Source organism: Lissotriton helveticus, chromosome 2_1 (assembly GCF_964261635.1).
Source record: "Lissotriton helveticus chromosome 2_1, aLisHel1.1, whole genome shotgun sequence".
NCBI classification, from domain to species: domain Eukaryota; kingdom Metazoa; phylum Chordata; class Amphibia; order Caudata; family Salamandridae; genus Lissotriton; species Lissotriton helveticus.
Genome location: NC_136059.1, coordinates 45337849 through 45357050, shown reverse-complemented (window position 1 = coordinate 45357050; position 19202 = coordinate 45337849). Strand labels below are relative to the sequence as shown.

The following is a 19202-nucleotide window of genomic DNA, read 5'->3' as shown; positions in this document are numbered from 1 at the left end:
AGAATCCATTGAGATAATATACTTGTCCCATAGTCTCCACCTCATAGCACTGCCAAGCTTTACCCACTGCATCGTGGAATATAGCCGGGAATGTTGGATTATCCCACAGAGGCGTATCTGAATGAATCAGCGGGAGAGAGTATTTAGTAGAAATTTCCCACCATAAACTGATGATGTTCATAATAAGCTTAAACCTAACACAGTTAAAATAATTGGGATTTCTACATCAACATAGAAATAGTCTGTAGTCTGGCTCTAGTGCTGGTCGATAGCCAAAAACTGAGGGGTCTGAGTCACCTCGTATTAGCAGATTATGCAAATGCCACCCAGAAGTAATGTTTAAAGATGGGAAGCGGCAACCCACCCTGCCCATAAGGGAATTAAAAAAAATCTTATAGCATGTCTAGCCCGCCTATATCCCCAGACGAAGCTGCCTATAGCACCTCTGAGGAGTTTCAATCATGGTTGGGGACCCTGAGGGGGATTGCCTGTCATAAGTATAAAACATTTGGAAAAAAAACATACAATTTAATGATAATACATTGGCCTATGATGCTTATCGGGAGCTTAATCCAAAGCTGCAATTTTCTAGTAACTGAACGTATTAGGGATTCATAGTTCAATTTGACAAATTTCCTGACCTGACAGCTTAATTGCACCTAGAGATATGATGCTGTTGAACAAACCCAGCTATCTGGGCTTCTGGTTTAAAATCTAGGGGGACTAGAGACTAAGATACATTAAGTTTCTAGCCAGAGAATATTTTGCATCTATTATCCTCCCTAATAATGTTTGCCAGTATGACTGACAGGTTAGCTGAAACCCATCGCATTGGTTTTAAGTAAGTCAGTGCCCTCTGTCTCAAACTGAGCAGGGTACACAGTTTCAGAAAATGATTTCAACATATGTTTTCCTGACTCTTGCAAGCACATACAGCTGGCATATGAAAACAGGCTATGAACTGAACAATGTACAGTGTATGCACGAGAGACAGCAGGAAGAGACTGCCTTCTTGGCTTAGACCTCTGCCCAATGTGACAGGCTTGCGTGGTGGGGAGAGAGAAGGGATTGGCCTATCTGCAAAGGCCTCTCCACAGGTTTACAGACGCATGCACTAGGGTCTAGGGAGGAGCTGCCCTCTCCACTGAAACTCTTCCATGTGTGACCTCTTGCATAGTAGGATGTGAGAAGTCAGTGCCCTCTCCACTGAGACCCCTCCCAGGGTGACAGGTGCATTCAGAAGAGTGTGGGGAGAGAATGGGCTCTCTGCTGTGACCTCTCTGTCTTGGACTATGGGTGTGCACAGTAGGGGATGGGGAGAGACTGGCATCTCTGCTGACACCTCTCTCTAACATGACAACAGTGTGTTGTAGCGTGTGGGGAGGGACTGACCTCTCCCCTGAGACTTCACTCATGGGTGGCATATGTGGTAGTAGGGTATGAGGTGAGACTAGTCCCTCCACTAAGATTGTTCTTTTAATAACGCATGTGCAAAGTAAACTAGCCTCTCTGCTGTGATCTTTCTCTTGCCTAACAGAATTACATAGGAGGGCGTGATTAGGGACTATTCTTTCTGCTTGGACCTCTCTTTTGGATGATGGGTGTGCGTAGTAGGGTGTAGAGAGAGGATGGCCTCTTCACTTAGATCTCTCTCTTGAATGATGGCTGTGCACAGCAGGGTGTCGAGGGAGACTAATGTCTCCACTGAGGCCTCTGTCTTGTCTAACAGAAGTGCATAGTATGGTGTGATGCAGGACTGGCTTCTCTGCTGAGTCCTCCTTCTTTGATGACAGATGCCCATGGTAGATTGTTGGAAACAATTGACAATTCCACTTAAACCTCTATCCGGAATAATAAGTGTGTAGTAGGATATAGAGAGAGACTGACCTCTCCATTGACAGCTATACTCAAGGTGATAGGTGTACGTAGTAGTATATGGAGAGGGACTTGCCTCCTACTGCACCTTTCTCTGGGATGCCGGGTATGAATAGTTGGGTGTAGAAAAGGACTGGCGTCTTCACTGAGACCTCTCTCATGGATAACAGGTGTGCATGCTAGAGTGTGGTGAGGGTCTGACTTCTCCATTGACAGCTATTCTCAGGGCGATGGGTGTACGTAGCAGAGTATGGAGAGGGTCTGACCTCTTCGCTGAGACCTCTATCTGGGTTGACTGATATGCATTATAGGGTGTGGGGAACGGCTGCCCTCTCCACTGAGACCTCTCTCTTGCATAACAGGTGTGCAAAGTAGGGTGTGGGGAGGGTCTGACCTCTCCACTGAGATGTCTCTCTTGCATGATGGGGGTTGCTTAGTAGGGGGTAGAAAACAATTGGTGTCTCCACTAAACCCTCTCGCTGGGATAACAGGTGTGCTTAGTAAGGTATGGAGAGGGACTTACCTCTCCATTGGCAACTATTCTCAGGGTGACAAATAAATGTAGAAGGGTGTAATGATGAACTACTTCTACAGTGAGACTCCTCACTAGGGCACTAGGGCTACAGATGTGCATAATAGAGTAGAAAGAGATGTTGTCTACTCCTCACTATCTTGTTAGGATCATGCTAGAGTCCCTCAGGATTGAAAAAATTTGAAAGAATGAATTTACACTTTCTTTCATCACAGTACTCTTGCTTTACAGCTTCCTCTCAATTACTATATGGACATGATGCTGTTATCATACCCAAATATATACCTTTTTTACTTCATTCTCACAAAACCAGCAATTTTTCATAATAAACAGTAATGGCGGCCATTTTATTTTTAAACTTCAACAGCCAGCCAATCAGTGGGCTCACTTCAACAGGACACGCTGGAGCATCACGTTCCAGGGAAAGTGAGATGTCTGGTAGGAAAAAGAGACCTCTCGACCAATCGTATAGTTCCCTTTTTTAATTTGCTCTTCTGCAGGACTCTCGCAAGACTCTCGTAAACCACACTGTCCAGATATACAAATATATTTTAACCTTAATTTCTCCAAAACTCCTGAACAGATTTACACTAAATCACAAAAGTGCACTTTGTAGATCAACATCTAGCTTCCTGCCAAAGTTAATGTAAGTCCGATCAGCAGTTGTTGCTGTAGGGTTTCTTAAAAAAGTCTTTGTAAAATGCATGGGATGCAAAGATTTATAACATGTTCTATGCCTCTACACAACTATGATACATTTCGAGCATATGCATTTGTAAACACTTACACCCTTTAGCTAGACACAGGCTGAACAAAATTAGATAGAAAAGTAATATGGTGGTTACCCACCACTATGTCCACTATTAAACAAACTAATACACTCTTTGATTGATGTAATCAGTGATGCCATCAGCGATGTCATCAATGATGTCATCAATGATGTCATCAGTGATGTCTTAAATGATGTCATAAACGATGTCATAGAGTATGTTATGAGTGATGTAATATGTGAGGTCATAAGCAGTGCACAGCAGAGGCGCAAGATACAGTTAGCTCAGCTAACTATAATGGCTGAATTTCTGTGTTCATTTTAGGTCAAAATGATAATGTTGTCACTGAGATAGTCATCTAACTATAATGTCACTTTAACCTTTAGTTTTTCGAGTGAATTCAATTTTTTTCTTTAAAACCTAAACATTTTATCACACCTAACTATAAAATTACTTTAACCTTTGATCCTTTCAGTGAATTTCTACAGTTTTTAACACAAAGTAGCATGGCAGAGGGTTGGCCACACGGCCGGGTCTGTGGCCAGGCCCTGCATCGAACCTACCTCAGACAGCCAACCCCATGCTGTGGACGGCCTGTGGCCATGCACAGCAGGCGGATGCCTACAGGACTTGGCTTACCACCAGGCCCTGTGGCCAATCCCCCAGCAGGCAGCCAATCCCACACTGCTGCCCACAGCATTTGGCCCGGTGCAGAAGGGGGTTGGCCACAGAGCTTGGCCTGCTGCCTTGCCCTGTGGCCAAATCCCCAGGAAGCTTCCACCCTACGCCGTGCAAAGCCTTTTTTCATGCACGGAGTAAGTTTTGCCTTCGGGCCTTTGGGCCCCCAGGATCCTATCTCCTGGGACTAAAATATAAACATGAAGGGTAGGGGGCGTGCAGACCCCACTCTGAGCCTTACATGGCATTTGGTACCCCATCTCTCATGGCCAGTTCCAATAAAAAGAGGAGGGAGGTCATGCTGCCATCCTCCCTGAGCCTTCTTGAGCCCGAGTACCCTATCTTCTTAGGGCCAAAAGCTCAGGGGAGGAGTGCATGTAGCCCCTCTCCCTCAGCCTTGATAGGGGCCCCATCCTGCAAGCCAAATACAATAAAAAAGGGAATGGGGCCATGTGGCTCTCCTCCCCAAGCCTTATCAGGCACAGGGGACCCAAACTCCTCCAGGGCCATCTGTTTTTTAAGATGGGAAAGGGTCCATTCGGATCCCTCTCTAAGCCTATTTTGGCCCACGGAGCCTCATCCTCCAGGGCCCCCTTAATAATAGGTGGGTTCCCTAGTGCCCACCCCGGACACCCACCCGCTGTCTGGCCCCCTCTCTTTCTTAAAAAAAATCAACCCAGGAGGATGGGTTCCATGGGGTCTTCACAGTGTTGGGGATAGGGGCTATGTGGCTCCCCTTTCTTTTTTCAAGTATTTGGCTATGGTGGATAGATCCCCGGGCCACCATGAGGGTTCCCTAAATGGGATCGAGAAGGAGGAACCACCTGAAACTTCCTCCCCATATATTTATTATAAAATGGCAGGCCACCATTTTCTTTATTGCCACAATCCTGCAGGACATTTGTGGTATTGTGGCAAAAATTGCTCTTGTTGTTGTTGCCTGGAAGTGTGGGGTCCCTCTTGGTCCCTCCTACAGGGCCTAGGGGGCAGCCTATCCGTTTCTTATCTTATAATATGTATAGTTTTTTTTAACTGCACGACAGGGGACTAGCTCCCCGAATCATGTTATGGCCGCCAGCAACATTTTTCTCATGTTGCTGGCAGCTGGTCAGAGCACTAACTCCTGTGGCAGTCTGACTTCCAAAGGGAGCAAATTGGCCCTATGGAAAAAAAAGAACAAAGTTTAATGGACATTTGCAAGAGTCCCTCGAACCCAACAGTACAGATATACAAATATTTCTAAACCTTAATTTTTAGAAAACTGCTGAACAGATTTACACCAAATAACAACACCAAAGAAGACACCTATCTCCTGAGGCGGAAGACGGGAGAACGCTCGTTATTACTTTTAAGAATTGACTGTGATACTGTGATTTTACTTACTTAATCTCTTCTCCCTGGGCACTTATTCTTTTGTTATCACGCACTGGGCATCCCCGCGCAGCGGATCTTAGCACTGCCGCGGGTTACAATCTTCTTGCCGCCATTACCTGAGAGCCCTCAGGCCACGCCCACTACCGTCAGGCCACACCCCCCCCCGAAGGTATTTAAGACGTGCTGAATACAAGCACGAGTCAGAAGACACCTATCTCCTGAGGCAGAAGCCGGGAGTACGCTTGGTATTACTTTTAAGAATTGACTGTGATACTGTGATTTTACTTACTTAATCTCTTCTCCCTGGGCACTTATTCTTTTGTTATCACGCACTGGGCATCCCCGCGCAGCGGATCTTAGCGCTGCCGCGGGTTACAATCTTCTTGCCGCCGTTACCTGAGAGCCCTCTGGCCACGCCCACTACCTTTAGGCCACTCCCCCCCCCACGCTCCTCCTCTCCTATAAACTATGTGCATTTCCCAAACGCGCAGCGGACGAGCGCAGCAGGCGCGCCGTCTGTGCGCCGAAGGCGCCCCTAAGGCAAGCCCGTCTGCGCCCGTCTGCGCCCATCTGCGCCGGGACCGGGCCCAGGGCCATGCCCCCTGTCCAGAACTATACTGATAGAAGAAAGTGGACCTATTCCAGCCAGGAGCTCCTATCACTAAGACCCTGCGTCACATGTACCCCGATAGAATTACATAAGGAAGGTAAAAATTGTCCATCTTGCTCACATGCATTTGCTTTCTCACAGATTAGAGCTCTTAATATGCCCCACAACCAACCTAAGATACCAATCTATAGGAATTCTACTATTAAAGCAGGTCTAATTAATGTCAGGTCCATGGTCAAACACAATGTCCACACAGCAGAGTTAATTGAAAGCCAAAATATCGATCTCTTATTCGTCACTGAGACGTGGGCAGGCGAAGCATCTGACGCCGATCTAACCCTTGCGATTCCCGAGGGCTTCTCCATCTTTAGAGCCAACAGAAAAATGAAACGCGGGGGAGGATTAGCAATCATAGCTAAAGAGGAATTTAAGATCAAAAGTTCAGATAAAGGAAGCAACCCGGATTGTGAAACATTGACCTTTCAAATTAAGATTACGAACAAATATACGTTTAATGGCCTACTGATCTATAGACCACCTAATGCTAAGACGCCTTTCATTGAGCTTTTAAGTCCATTTCGAGAATCAAGCGTGATGAGCATTGACTATACAATTTTAGGAGACTTTAATATACATTTGGAGAAAATTTCCGACCCCAAGGTTATTTCGTTTAAAGATGAAATGGCAAACTTTGATTTAGAACAAAAAGTACACTTAGACACACACTGCGCCGGCCATACTTTAGATTTTTGGAAAAAATAGTGCTGACCATACATGAAGTTTATAACATCCCCTTATTAAGGGAAACAAATCAACTTTAATTAGAGATTTGTTTGGTATTATTTATTTATACCCTTTGAGTTCATTTGTTTTTTTGGTTAGAAAATAGTAAGTACGAAAAGACATACCATATATATACACGTATTCAAAAAAAGATATACTCAAAATGATAAAACTAAATCACAACATCATTACATAAGACAAATCTAAACATTTCATATGTACATTTGCACAAGTATTTGTGTACCAACACAAATTTTCATTATCTGCACTTTCGATATAGTTAGTTTATAATCAAGAAAGTAGAGAAAAAATCAAGTGGAGAAGAGATAAATAAATAACACGCACAATGTAAATCAGACTGAAGGGCTTAATCGGAATTTCAGTCATTAAGATAGCGCTTTGTTCCCAGATGTTTAAACAGTGCTTTTCTCCATTTTGGCCGACGTGTTTCGAACTCGCTATATTAATTCGCGTGTTCTCCTCAGGGCTTTATGACTTTTTCCTGCATGGTTTTGTGCAAAAAATATAAATGAAAGAGGAAGTTTGCATCAGTTAATCTTAAATAATGGATAGCCTCATATTGTCGCTCAAATATGTACGTTAAATGCAAGGGCATCTTTACATCATGTCAGAACATAAATAAAATTGATACGCTCATGATCCCGTGGTCAGATCACAAGATGGTCTCCTTTTCATTAGAAATCGCACAAGATACAGGAAGACCTGTCGAAGCCATAAAAAAAACACATATCCTGACTGGTCCAAAGTTCAACCCCAAGCCTTTATTGACACTCTCTGCTCATCTTATCCAACTCTAGAGGTAGACAGTAACAAAGCCTGTAAACAATTCAACGAGTGGTTGGAGGATGCAGTCCGACTAACAGTCCCTCAAAAGAAAGTCACGTTCAAAAGAAAGACCCCCTCACAACCATGGTTCTCAGAAGATTTGAAGGAACAAAAACAGTTGTGTAGAAGAGCAGAAAAAAAGTGGAGAACCAACTACGATGCCCAGCAAAAAAATCAGTTCTAGCTAGCTATAAAAAAATAATAACAACAGAGAAAAGCAAATACTTCGTTCAAAAAATTAATGAGTCAAAAAACTCTAGTAAAACCCTCTTTTCTACTGTTAAAAAACTTTCAAAAATTGAAAACAGTCCTTTAGAAGAAATGTCGTCAGACTTTTGTAACACACTAGGTGAATTCTTTGTAAACAAAGTATCTTCAGTTTATGACTCTTTCAAAAGCCATAACACAGACATGGAAGATCAGGCAGATCAGGCTACCTCACAATCAACAAATTTAGTGGAACAATCAGTCAAACCCATATTGTTCCAATTTATTTCTCCAACAATGGATCAAATTCAGAAGGAACTTCTCACCACTAACTCAGGTAGCCCAATGGACCCTTGTCCACCCAAAATAATGCAAATCTGCTCAGAACAACTGAGCCTGGTATTAGAAAAATTATTTGTTCAAATACTTGGAACTAATACCTTTCCCGACGACTGGAGAAAGATATCAATTAGACCACTACTAAAAAATCAAATCTGGACTGTGAAGGACCAAGTAACTATAGACCTATAGCTAGGATCCCTTTTGCCGCAAAAATTTTAGAGAAACTTTTAAACAAACAGCTATCCCGTTATCTGATGGACGGTAACTGGCTAGACCACTCTCAGTTTGGTTTTCGTGAAGGACACGGAACGGAAACTGCTTTAATTACAGCTGTGGAAGAACTTAGGAAAGTGCTGGATAAGGGAGCGAAGGCCGCCTTGATATTCCTCGATCTATCGGCGGCCTTCGACGCGGTCAGTCATGAGATTCTCCTAACTCGTTTAAAAACAGCAGAAATACATGACTCAGCATGTACCCTCATCGCATCCTACTTAGTAAACAGAACATTTTCAGTAGAAGTAGGAGGAGTGAAATCTAAATGTTTTAACTTACCATGCGGGGTCCCTCAGGGGTCCTCGCTGAGTCTCACCCTTTTTAACTTATACGTGGCCCCCCTTGCAGAAATCATAAGAAACTGTGGTTTCACCCCAATATCCTATGCTGATGACACCCAAATTGTGGTGTCCATCAGCAAGGATGTGGAGGACACAGCAGAAAAATTCCAACTATGTATGATACAGGTTAGCCAATGGATAGAAAGGAATTGCCTAAAGCTTAACGGAGATAAAAGCGAAGTGATGATACTGGGGGGTGACACAAACATCTGGTCCCCCGCTTGGTGGCCTAATGACTTGGGTAGATGCTTAAACTCATCAGAAAAAGTGAAGAATCTGGGCGTCACTCTTAACACCAATCTATCTTTTGAAGCCCAAGCCAGCAAGCTGTCTTCAACACTCTGGTATATTCTAAAAATGATAAAAAAGATACTGCCTTATCTACCACAGGATTCGCGTAAGACAGTAGTGACAGCATTAGCCTTGGCAAGACTGGATTACGGGAATGGTTTATATGCCGGAGCTAAGACAAAAATCATAGCTAAATTACAACGCCTGCAAAACGCAGCAGCCAGACTGGTTTTAGGCATACCTAAGTTTGAGCCAATCAGTCACAAACTAAAAACCCTGCATTGGCTGCCAATTGCAAAAAGGGTGAAATTTAAATCACTCTGCCTGGCATATAAGGCACTTCAGGGAACAGGATCACAATTTTTGAGGTCTCATTTAAAACAATATGAACCAACGAGACCTCTGAGATCCGGTCAATTGAAGCTAATTACTGTCCCCAGATTTAGACGAGCTAGCTGGGGTGGAAGAAGCTTCCTTGTACATGCAGCATGAACCTGGAATCAGCTGCCTTTTGCCATAAAAACATGTCCATCTTTGGAATTCTTTAGAAAGGAAGTAAAAACCTGGCTGTTCTCGGCATAACTCTAGACACCGTTCTTGAGATAGGAGGATCTATCATAGCGCCAAGACGCCCACGGGCATTTGCGCGCTTTACAAGTTGATAAATCAAATCAAATCAAATCAAATCAAACAAAAAGTACAATCGGTCAGCCCAGATCTAGCGTCATGCCACTGCTGTTTTTGTGGCTGTGCTTCTTGAAAAAGGCAATGGAAATTGCACTGGGATTTTTGGCCCCTGTTTGAAGGATCACTCTGAAACTTTCCATGCACAACTCGGTTAAAAAGAGCATGTTTCTGGAAAGTGCCATGAAGATTTGTCAAACGGCACCAAAGTTATTAGCAAAACAAAAAAGCCATTTCCTATGGAAATGCTGACCCAACTTTAACATCCCTGGTGATCACCCGTAGGTAGTTATATTTAGATTTAGGGCCTAGTTTCCATGACAAAAGCATTTTTTATTTTTCTAATAACTTTCACTTAGTTTGACAAATGTTTACAAAATTTTCAAAACTAGTTTGCCACTCATTCTAGCTGTTGTCTAGAAAGTTTTGGAGAGATTCGTCAAGCGGGGGTTGAGCTTTTTTCCCATGCAATGTCCCTTAAGGATTTTAGACATGACTACAGCTTGAACTGCTGAACGGAATTACGCCAAATGTGACAGAAAGGTAGATCTTGGTCCAGGAAGAGTGCTTTTTGCAATTTGTTGTAAATCTGTTCAGTAGTTTTGGAGTTATTAAAGAAAGAAAATGTATGTACATTTAGAGTTTCGGATCCACAGTGGATCCACATGCGAACAGCAATGCGTGATTGGCTGGCCGCAACCTGAGAGAAATATTGCGGCTGCCATTTTGTGACTCAGGTCATGGTTCCCAGAAGGGGGGATAAAGTAGAAATAGGCTAAAAGATACCTCATTCCTGATCCAGTGAGACAGATGGTGGAGTCTGTGAGGGACCCTTCATGGGCAAGAAATTACCCATGAGGGTTCTGTGCATGGTCCCTTGTGGGAAAGAAATTGCCAATTTTGGGGGGAACGCACGAGGATCTGCAGATGCACTATAGTGCTCAGAGCTGCAGTTATAGTTATACTTCTAGTTATACATATGTTAAGAAACTGAGGGCCAGATGTACGACCCTATTTGCATTCCAAACGGGTTTGCGACCCGTTTGCGCATGCAAAACACAAATGGGCCATGTACTAACCCTATTTAGCGATTCGCATCTTTTTTGCGACTCGCTAAATAGGATTAGCGACTCGCTATTAGGAAAGGGCATTCCAAGTCAGAGCCCTATGTAAGACTGTTGTGCGATGGCAAATGCGGTAAGAAAACAGGCGCAGTCTACCACTCTTCCCAGAAGGGTGGTAAAGCACGCACAAACAGGAATGGGTCCCCAGGGGACCCCTTTCCCATTGTGAATGCACGGGAAAATATCTTTTAGGGGCAAGCAGTGGTCCGAGGGACCACTACTTGCCCTAAAAAAATGAAACAAATGTTTCCTTATTCCTTGTTAAATGCATCCTGTTTTCCTTTAAGGCATGCATTTTGCAACCCCATTAGGAATCCCAAACAGTGTCTGAGACTCTGATGTACATTGTGATTGGCGACTCGCAAATTGCAACTCATAAATCACAATGGTTGTACATCTGGCCCTAAGAGTTGTGCCTAAAGCTACTTAGTTGCTTGAGATATAGGGGCATATGTACAAGCCTGTATTGGCACAACAATATTACTTTTACGGACGTTGTGGTGGCAATGGAGGCTGTGCCTTATGTACAAGGCAGCATTAAGCAACTTCTCGTGGCTTAACGCTGCCTTGTATATAAGGCACCTTTTCACGCTATGGTTAGCATACAAGTAGTGTTGAGTTGGTGTTGTGGTGGGTGTTCCATCGCAACGCTCATTGTATTTGGCGCTGCCCCTATGTTCAGGGTGGCCTACATAGGCAGCAGCGCCAATATTAAGACTAGGAAAACCCTGGTCTTAAGTTGGTGAAACGAGGAGCAATGCATTATTTCTCCTCGTTTTTGATTTTTCAATGTGTGCTGCCTTGTGCTAAACTTTGCAGCATCACAGGGGGAAAATCCAGGCTGCACCACACTCTTGTAAATATGGTGTAGCCTCACGTTTCAGAATTGGCGGAGCTTGTCGTTAAGCCAAGGAGGCTCACGACACGCTCCGGCCACTTCCTTGTACATATCCCCCATAGTTTCTTCAGATAAGTATAACTTTAAGTATAACTATAACTGCTGAATTTCTATGGTTTTGTCTGGGCAAACGTCAACCTGACTATAACAGCCCTTCAACCTTTGTTTTTTTAGTGAATTTCTATGGTGTTTTTTAATGCAAAGTAACATTATAATTATGTAAATTAATACAACCACTGTTGTGCATAGCCTTCAGCTTTGGGGAATGGCCTGGCCAATTCCTCCACATGCACCCAACACCACACCTTTGGCTGTGTGTGGCAGGGGTATGGTGTGTGAGTTTCTGAGGGTTTTTTTTGCTTAACGGATCACCCCAAAACTTTCCATGCAAAACTAGGTAAAGTAGGGCACTTTTGGCGAAAATTTCGACAAGATTCGTCAAACGGCACCAAAGTCAGTAGCAAAGCAAAAAACACTTTTGTCAATGGGAAAAGTTGTTCCTAATTATTACTACCAAACATAACCACACAGTGACTATCAGTGACTATTATGATAGATATATACATATATATGTACACAATGATGATAGACACTGTGTGGTTATTGTTGAGCCACGCTTTCTATTGTAAAGGCATTTCTTGATTTGCTTATAACTTTTGATTCTGTGGACAGAGTGGCGTGATACTTGTGAAAATCCATCCATGGGAAAAAAAAGTTGCCCTTTGCTTTGGGGCCCACTTTTAACCCTGGTCTTAAGAGCCTGCTGTACACATGGCTTCCCTCCAACCTAGATAGAGTCCACACTTGTCCCTATCTTCAAGAAAGGTGACAGAAACGACCCGGCCTGTTATAGACCGATATCTTTGCTGGACTCCCTAGTGAAAGTGGTTGGGCGTGTTATTTTAAATAGACTGTTGTCATGGATGGTGGACTCAGGCATCATCTCCGAGGTCCAGTACGGATTTCGCAAAGGCCTAGGCACCGTGGAACAGGGCCTGAACCCGAGTCTCATTTTGGGAAAATACTCCCGGGCAAGAAAAAGGAGTCTCTTTTTGTGATTGCCGACTTGAGTTCGGCTTTTGACTGTGTCAATCATCAGAAACTCTGACACATATTAGAGGACATGGGGGTGGAAACCCAACTAATTAATTTTTTTAATCAGTCTTAATTAAATGCACGGCCAAGGGTTCTCTATGGCAGGACTGGTGAGCTCAGCTGCAGCTTTCCTGTGGCAAGGGGGTAAGACAGGGGTGTGTCTTGGCCCCCCTTCTCTTTACTCTCTCCATCAACAGTCTTGGAGACACCCTATCCAGGGACTGCCAGGACTTACCCAGGGTTGGCAAAAGGTCAATTGGTACGCTACTATATGCTGACAATGCGTTCTTCTTAGCCGCACTCCAATTGGCCTACAAAGAATAGTGACACATTTTGTTTTCTACATGTCAAATCTTGATCTAAAAGTCAACATCTCTAAAACATTCATTATGAAATGCAGCAAGCCCATCGTTAAGTGTCGTAAAATCTCTATAAATAGCAAAAAACGTAAAATCACACCTGGGAATTGTATTTGATAATAAGGGTTCCTGGTCTAAAGCTGCTAATTGTAGAAAACTCCTTTTTCTGCAAAAGCAATTGATGCCTTAATAAACTTTGCCAGGAAACTGGGTAAGCTCCCTATTGATGACTTGTTGGTTATTTGTAAAGGTAAATGTGTCTCATTCGCTCTGTATGGAGCTGGTATTTAGGAACATGTTAACGTGGACTCAATACAGGAAGTCGAGAACGAGTTCCTGAGATATCTCCTAGCGGTGCCAAATAGCACAGCTACGTATACTTGCCACGCTGAGTTGGCAAAGTGAGCAAGGGACCCACGTCTGGGCATACCCTGCCAACTTAGAGCAAATAAAGCAAAACCAAAGGGGATGATGGATGGAGTGTTGAACATTGCAAGCACTCACCCCCAGTCAACAGATCTGGGTTTAATCCATCATCATTCTTTAGCTCACTCCGCCACTTCAGTTCAGACATGGCCATATGCAAATCAGTCTGACCCTGTGCCTCATGGGAACAGTCCAGCCCGTATTGCCAAGCCATGTTTTCCCTGGACCGGAAACAAGCCTCCTGGGACCGGTTTCTGGCTAATCAGCCGTCATCAGCCAGGCTAGCTTGAATCCAGTGGCAAAGTGAGCAAGGGACCCATGCACCCCCAGTTAACTGAACACTAAAGGCTTTTTCCTCTTTTGATGCGTGGTGTAGAATGCAGCACGCATTGAAAGAGGAAAAAACAAGGAGAAATTAAAACATTTCTCCTCGTTGCGCCTCCCTAAGCGAAGAGTGCTTACTATACCGACAGAATATTGAAGGGCAATAACAATGGGAAAGAGATCTTCTCTATTGTTAAAAGCTTCATGTCACCCTGCGCGGAGGCTAAGGCTATTCCAGCCTCTGCCGGATGGTGTGAGGTGTTATCTGAATTCTTTATTAATAAAATACAAATAATCCAAGAAGGTCTGGACCTACTGTTGCCTTTGCGGAACCCCCTCCCAGTTCCTTCCTGTTTTACCCCCCTACCACATTTTTTTCACATTTCACAGTTCACTCCGGCTGTGGAGTCTGACGTGCTATCTTTTTTTAAATCCCTTAAGTCCGGTCGCTCTCCGACCCGTGTCCGGCCAGAGTTTTAGTAGGAGTGGCTGAGGTTGTCTGCACAGAGGTTACGACCATTGTAAACTGGTCACTCCATGCGGCGACTGTACCTGGACAGTGGAAACAAGCCAAGCTTCTACCATTACTTAAGAAGCCGACGGCGGACCCCACTGTCCCTGTTAACTATCACCCTATTTCTCTGCTACCGGCACTGTCGAAGGTCTGTGAGAAGGTGGTCTTTCGCCAATTAGATGCCTTTGTGGAATCCTCGGGGCGCTACATCCTGCCTAGTCAGGCTTTAGAACATCCTATAGCACTGAGACAGCTCTGGTGGAAATGGCTGAGGCTATCAGGGAGTGATTGGATTGAGGCGGCAGAGCGGCTCTGATTTTGTTGGACCTCTCTGCCGCCTTTGACACCGTTCCTCACCAACTTCTCCTTTCTCGCCTTTCTGCCATTGGCATCTCAGGTGCGGTGCATTCCTGGCTGGAGTCCTTTCTGGACACCCGTTCCCAGCGAGTCTGGATACCTCCATTGTCATTCTCGGCCAGGGAGGTCACAACGGGAGTCCCCCAGGGCTCGACCCTAAGCCCTTTGCTTTTTAACATCTATTTGACTCCTCTGATCTCACTGGCTGAAGAGCTGGGGGCCAAAATTATGGCCTATGCTGACGACACCCAGCTTTTGTTTACCTGGAACAGCCCCGTCCAAGGCACAGACGTTGCACAGAATTGTCTCTCCGCCGTGTTTACATGGCTTGCGCAGTCCAAGCTAAAATGCAATGGGGGAAATCAGAAGTCCTCCTTTACGGTCAATTTCCACCTAACTTTGTGGAGACTCTGTGGCCCGCTGATTTTCCCCGGCCACTGTCGGAGGAAGGCCCAGTCAAAAATGTAGGCGTCTGGTTTGGGGGAGATCTCCGATTCTCTGATCACATCTTACGACTCACAGGTGTCTGCTTTGGCACACTTAAGTCACTCAGGCGTTTTTTCCATTTCCTCCCTCAGCCAGCTAAGGAAATGGTGGCCCGGGCACTTGTCCTGTCTCGCTTAGATTACGCTAATGCGCTTTTTCTGAGCATCCCTGGCTACCTAATAAATAAACTCCAACTAATACAAAATGCGGTGGCCAGACTCTTATTTAACATCTCTAAGAGAAACAGCATAAGGGCACGCCATCGTGACCTCCACTGGCTACCTGTGGCCCAGAGGGTGCAGTTCAAGGCACTTACCTTAGCACACAGAGCCTTGCATGACTCAGGACCCTCCTACATTAGGAAACGAGTGTCCTTTTATACTCCCCATCGCTCTTTGCGTTCTGCCTCACACCATCTGATGGTTACTCCCCGCTTTCGACGCTCCAGGCTTGGGGGTCAGTCTCTCTCGGTCAAGGTAGCAGTGCTTTGGAACAGTCTCCCAGCTGTCCTATGCCACACGCAAGACCTCAGTGTTTTAAGAAACTTCTTAAAACCCATCTTTTTAAACAAGTTTTCACTTGAGCCTCCCTTTCAAACGTCTGAGTCCGTATCACGCCAGGATACTCCAGAGTAGTTGTGCACGTTATAACTCTAGGGTGGCGTAGCATTCAGACGCATCTCCAGATTTACGATTTCTCGTAAATCTGAACGTGTCTTCTTCCATGGGGGTTGCGTGGGAACACCCACAGCAACACCTGTGGAACGCCACTTCAACGCAAACTGCTGCTTGTTAAGGGGCTGTATTTACAAGGAGAGGAAAAGTCACGCAGGGTGGCTTTTCCTGTCCTTGTAAATATGGAAGAGCACCCTGCGCCACCAGTACGTCACGAAAAGAGACGTACTGGTGGCACAGGGGGCTTGTAAATCTTCCCCTTGGTGTTTACATATCCAAAGTGGTACCCTCTGGATTTCTACCTTGCTGTGTCATGTGAGACATAGATGACGAAAGAAATGACCATTGCACATAGTTATAGTCCTGCTGAGTTTCCAAGAATCCCCATGCATAATGGATGAGGCTAGTTGTCAGGGAAAACCCTACGTCCTGTGAACAGTATCGTAACTAGGTAAAAGGTAAGTCCCAAGAACCGTTATGTAGTGTAACTGTAGGGGAGAATATAGGTGAAAGGTTAGGTGACTACCTGACACTAAATTGGGGTACCTATATGAAACACAACAGTACTGCATAATAATCTTGCATATTTCTGTAGGGTTGCATGTCACTGGATGTCCTAAAGGTTTCTGTCAGGGAATCCAGTGACAGCCGAGCTTCTGACTAACACAACAATATCACACCAATATCACAAAAATACAGAATGACAAATGGTCAGTTATAATGGGTCAGCGACCTCAACCTAAAGAGGTTGTATGCAACCTTGGATCCCATGATGTGAGTCTCTTGCTTAATCATTACGCTGCATCATGATCTTCACACTCCACCGCGCCCATGGTATAAAAAGGAGAGACATAGATACTTCTAAGGAGTTTTTAGTTTACAGCTGTGTGTGGCCCAGGACAATATTTTAGAGAGAGATTATGCACTGGCTGTATAAAAGCCTTTGGTGACGTTCCCAACTCAGTCGAACAGGAGGACCTATTGTACTGAGAAACATAGGTAGAGATTAGCCTTAAATAGGAACTCAGTAAAAATACATAGGACAGTTAGGAAGTATATGTGGGCTTAATATTAATATGTAGTCCATAGTTAGAACATTAATAGATGGATTAATAAACAGTAGAGAACAATTCTCTTTAAGGACATTTGTTGCAAGGAAGAAACATTTACCAGAGATGGAGATTTACAGAATGGTAACAGAACAGTTAGAAGATTAAATTTAAGAGTTTTGAAAGATTGTACGTTTGCTTTAGATATACTTTGCTTTTCCTTTTCCTCCTTCTCTAACTTTCCTCATCTGTTCTCTCATATTCAGGCCCTACCTTGAAATTGAAGCGTCCTGTTATCTTAAAAAAGTATGAGAAGACCATTGATGAGTTCTACAAGGTAGGAAGACCCCGACAGGGAAAGAAACAAAGACCTCTGGCCCAAAGAAGTAAAGGATTAAAAAGTAAGCTGTAAAGATCTACTGATTCCTGGGAAATCTGGATCTCAAAGGGACAGATGGCAAAGGATGGCACAGTGTGTTTGGAAAAGCAATCAGCTATCAATCTAAGTTTTCTGGAATTCTTCTTGCTGACGATTTCTGGTGATCTAGAAGTTCGTAAAACTATGTAGACGCGTTCCATTGGATGGCCTGCAAGTCAATGAATATAGTAATTTCCGGTAACCAGCTATGTAAATAAAGCTTGATTTTATTGTACGTCTGTGTGTGTAATTTGAGTAAGGTAGTGTTCATTCACCAATGGAATGTGTGCTTGAATCCCACAAATCAACTCTTCTTCCAGTTTGAGCCTACAATTTAATTTCTGTCCGTAATCTGCTACAGACTTGTAGTGGATATTTCTGTTTATGGTTATTTCCAGATTCCACTTCTGCCTAACACACCTTCAAATCCTTGACGTGCATTCTCCATAAGGTGCACATATTATTATTGGGTCATAATTTGGGAAAGTTAAGTTATTTATAAAAGGTAATAATGAGGGTTAGCATTTTGGCAAACTTAAGGGAAGTGGTAAAGGAAAAATGAACATCTGACACTTACCTCAGTTTTCATGGACAAAGCAAACCATAGATTACTGTAAAAGTTTAATTTAAATAAGAGACTGAGATCAACACCCCCCCTTCCGGGATTCATCAAAATTGATTAATCTCAGAAAGATTAAACATGGCAGCTCTTGCTCACTGTCACCTCTCACCTCACCGTGTGGGATTATGACAGACAGAGATGGTGTTTCCAGCTCCGAATGAAGCGCTACTGCCCGTAACATTCTGCTCTCAAGTCGAAACTATTGAATTCTCTAGACACAGCCCAAAGAGATCAGTTATAAGTACTGAGGTGCTAGTCACAAACTGCACTGTGTATTACATTTAGTAGTACTACAACTCTACTACAAATGCTATCAAGAAACCTTTGAGTGTAAATTTCCATCTCCACCGCTCCTATTCTTTCTATGGGGAGATCCTAACAGACATAAATTTAGTACTCAAAAGTAAATGTGGTAGGGAGCAGGGAAACTGGCTGGAAAATGGGGCATCCTGACTACTAAATGGGAGGGGTTTCGGGAAACGTAAGGAGGCATTTAGGCCGGATTAGGGAGGTGTTTAGGGCAGGAAATACTTTCACAAACTGCATGTTTAAAATGACTATAGCCAAAGAGGGATCCAAACCAGTATTAAATTACATCAGCTCAGAGCCCCACACATGGCCAACCACTTGTATTGCAGCACCCTGCACTACAAAATAGCAAGGGTAGAGACTTAAATAAAACAGAATAGGATTATTTTTTAATTAACTGCATTTTTACATAGTTAAAAATATAACTAAATGTAATCTATTGTTAGAAAAAATCTAAATTGAAAACATATTTATTATTTGAATAAGTAATAGAAAGTGTAACATTAATGTGTATTAAAATGTAATCAAATTAAATTTGAATAATTGTCTACATCACTTTTAGTAATTGTTAATTCATAATAAAAAGTGTCACAAATGTATTATAGGTGGGACTTTATCTTTAAATTTCAGAAAAACAGGTTCTATTTTATGTGTTTATTAAATTAATTAAAGAGTATTCTTTTATATTTTGTTCTATACTTATTTGTACGTTTCCCCCACTTTAGCATAGGGAGACTCTACAAATCTCCCTATAGTAAGGTATAGCAAAAATAAAAATAGCTTATTAAACTTAAATATTATATATGTAGATAATAAATATACAAACAACAAGCAGCCTTCCTGCCGCCCTTCTCTCTCTGGCCCTAAAAATCCCCCCACACATATTTGCCACCTGCTCCAAGCAAATTTAGACATCTTAAATCCTCACACGTGCCTTTAAA

At 43.4% G+C, this 19202-nt stretch overlaps 1 protein-coding gene across 2 annotated transcripts in view; it reads left to right on the top strand.

The window, feature by feature from the left end:
• LOC144817692 (long-chain-fatty-acid--CoA ligase ACSBG2-like) overlaps positions 1-17565 on the top strand; it is a 237172-nt gene extending 219607 nt beyond the window's left edge. For both annotated transcript variants that reach the window (XM_078674440.1, XM_078674439.1), the window contains exon 13: positions 17179-17565. In XM_078674440.1, the coding sequence (XP_078530566.1) occupies positions 17179-17324 (146 nt within the window). In that variant the 3' untranslated portion in view covers positions 17325-17565. The remainder of the gene's footprint in view (positions 1-17178) is intronic.
• Positions 17566-19202: the final 1637 nt, after the last annotated feature.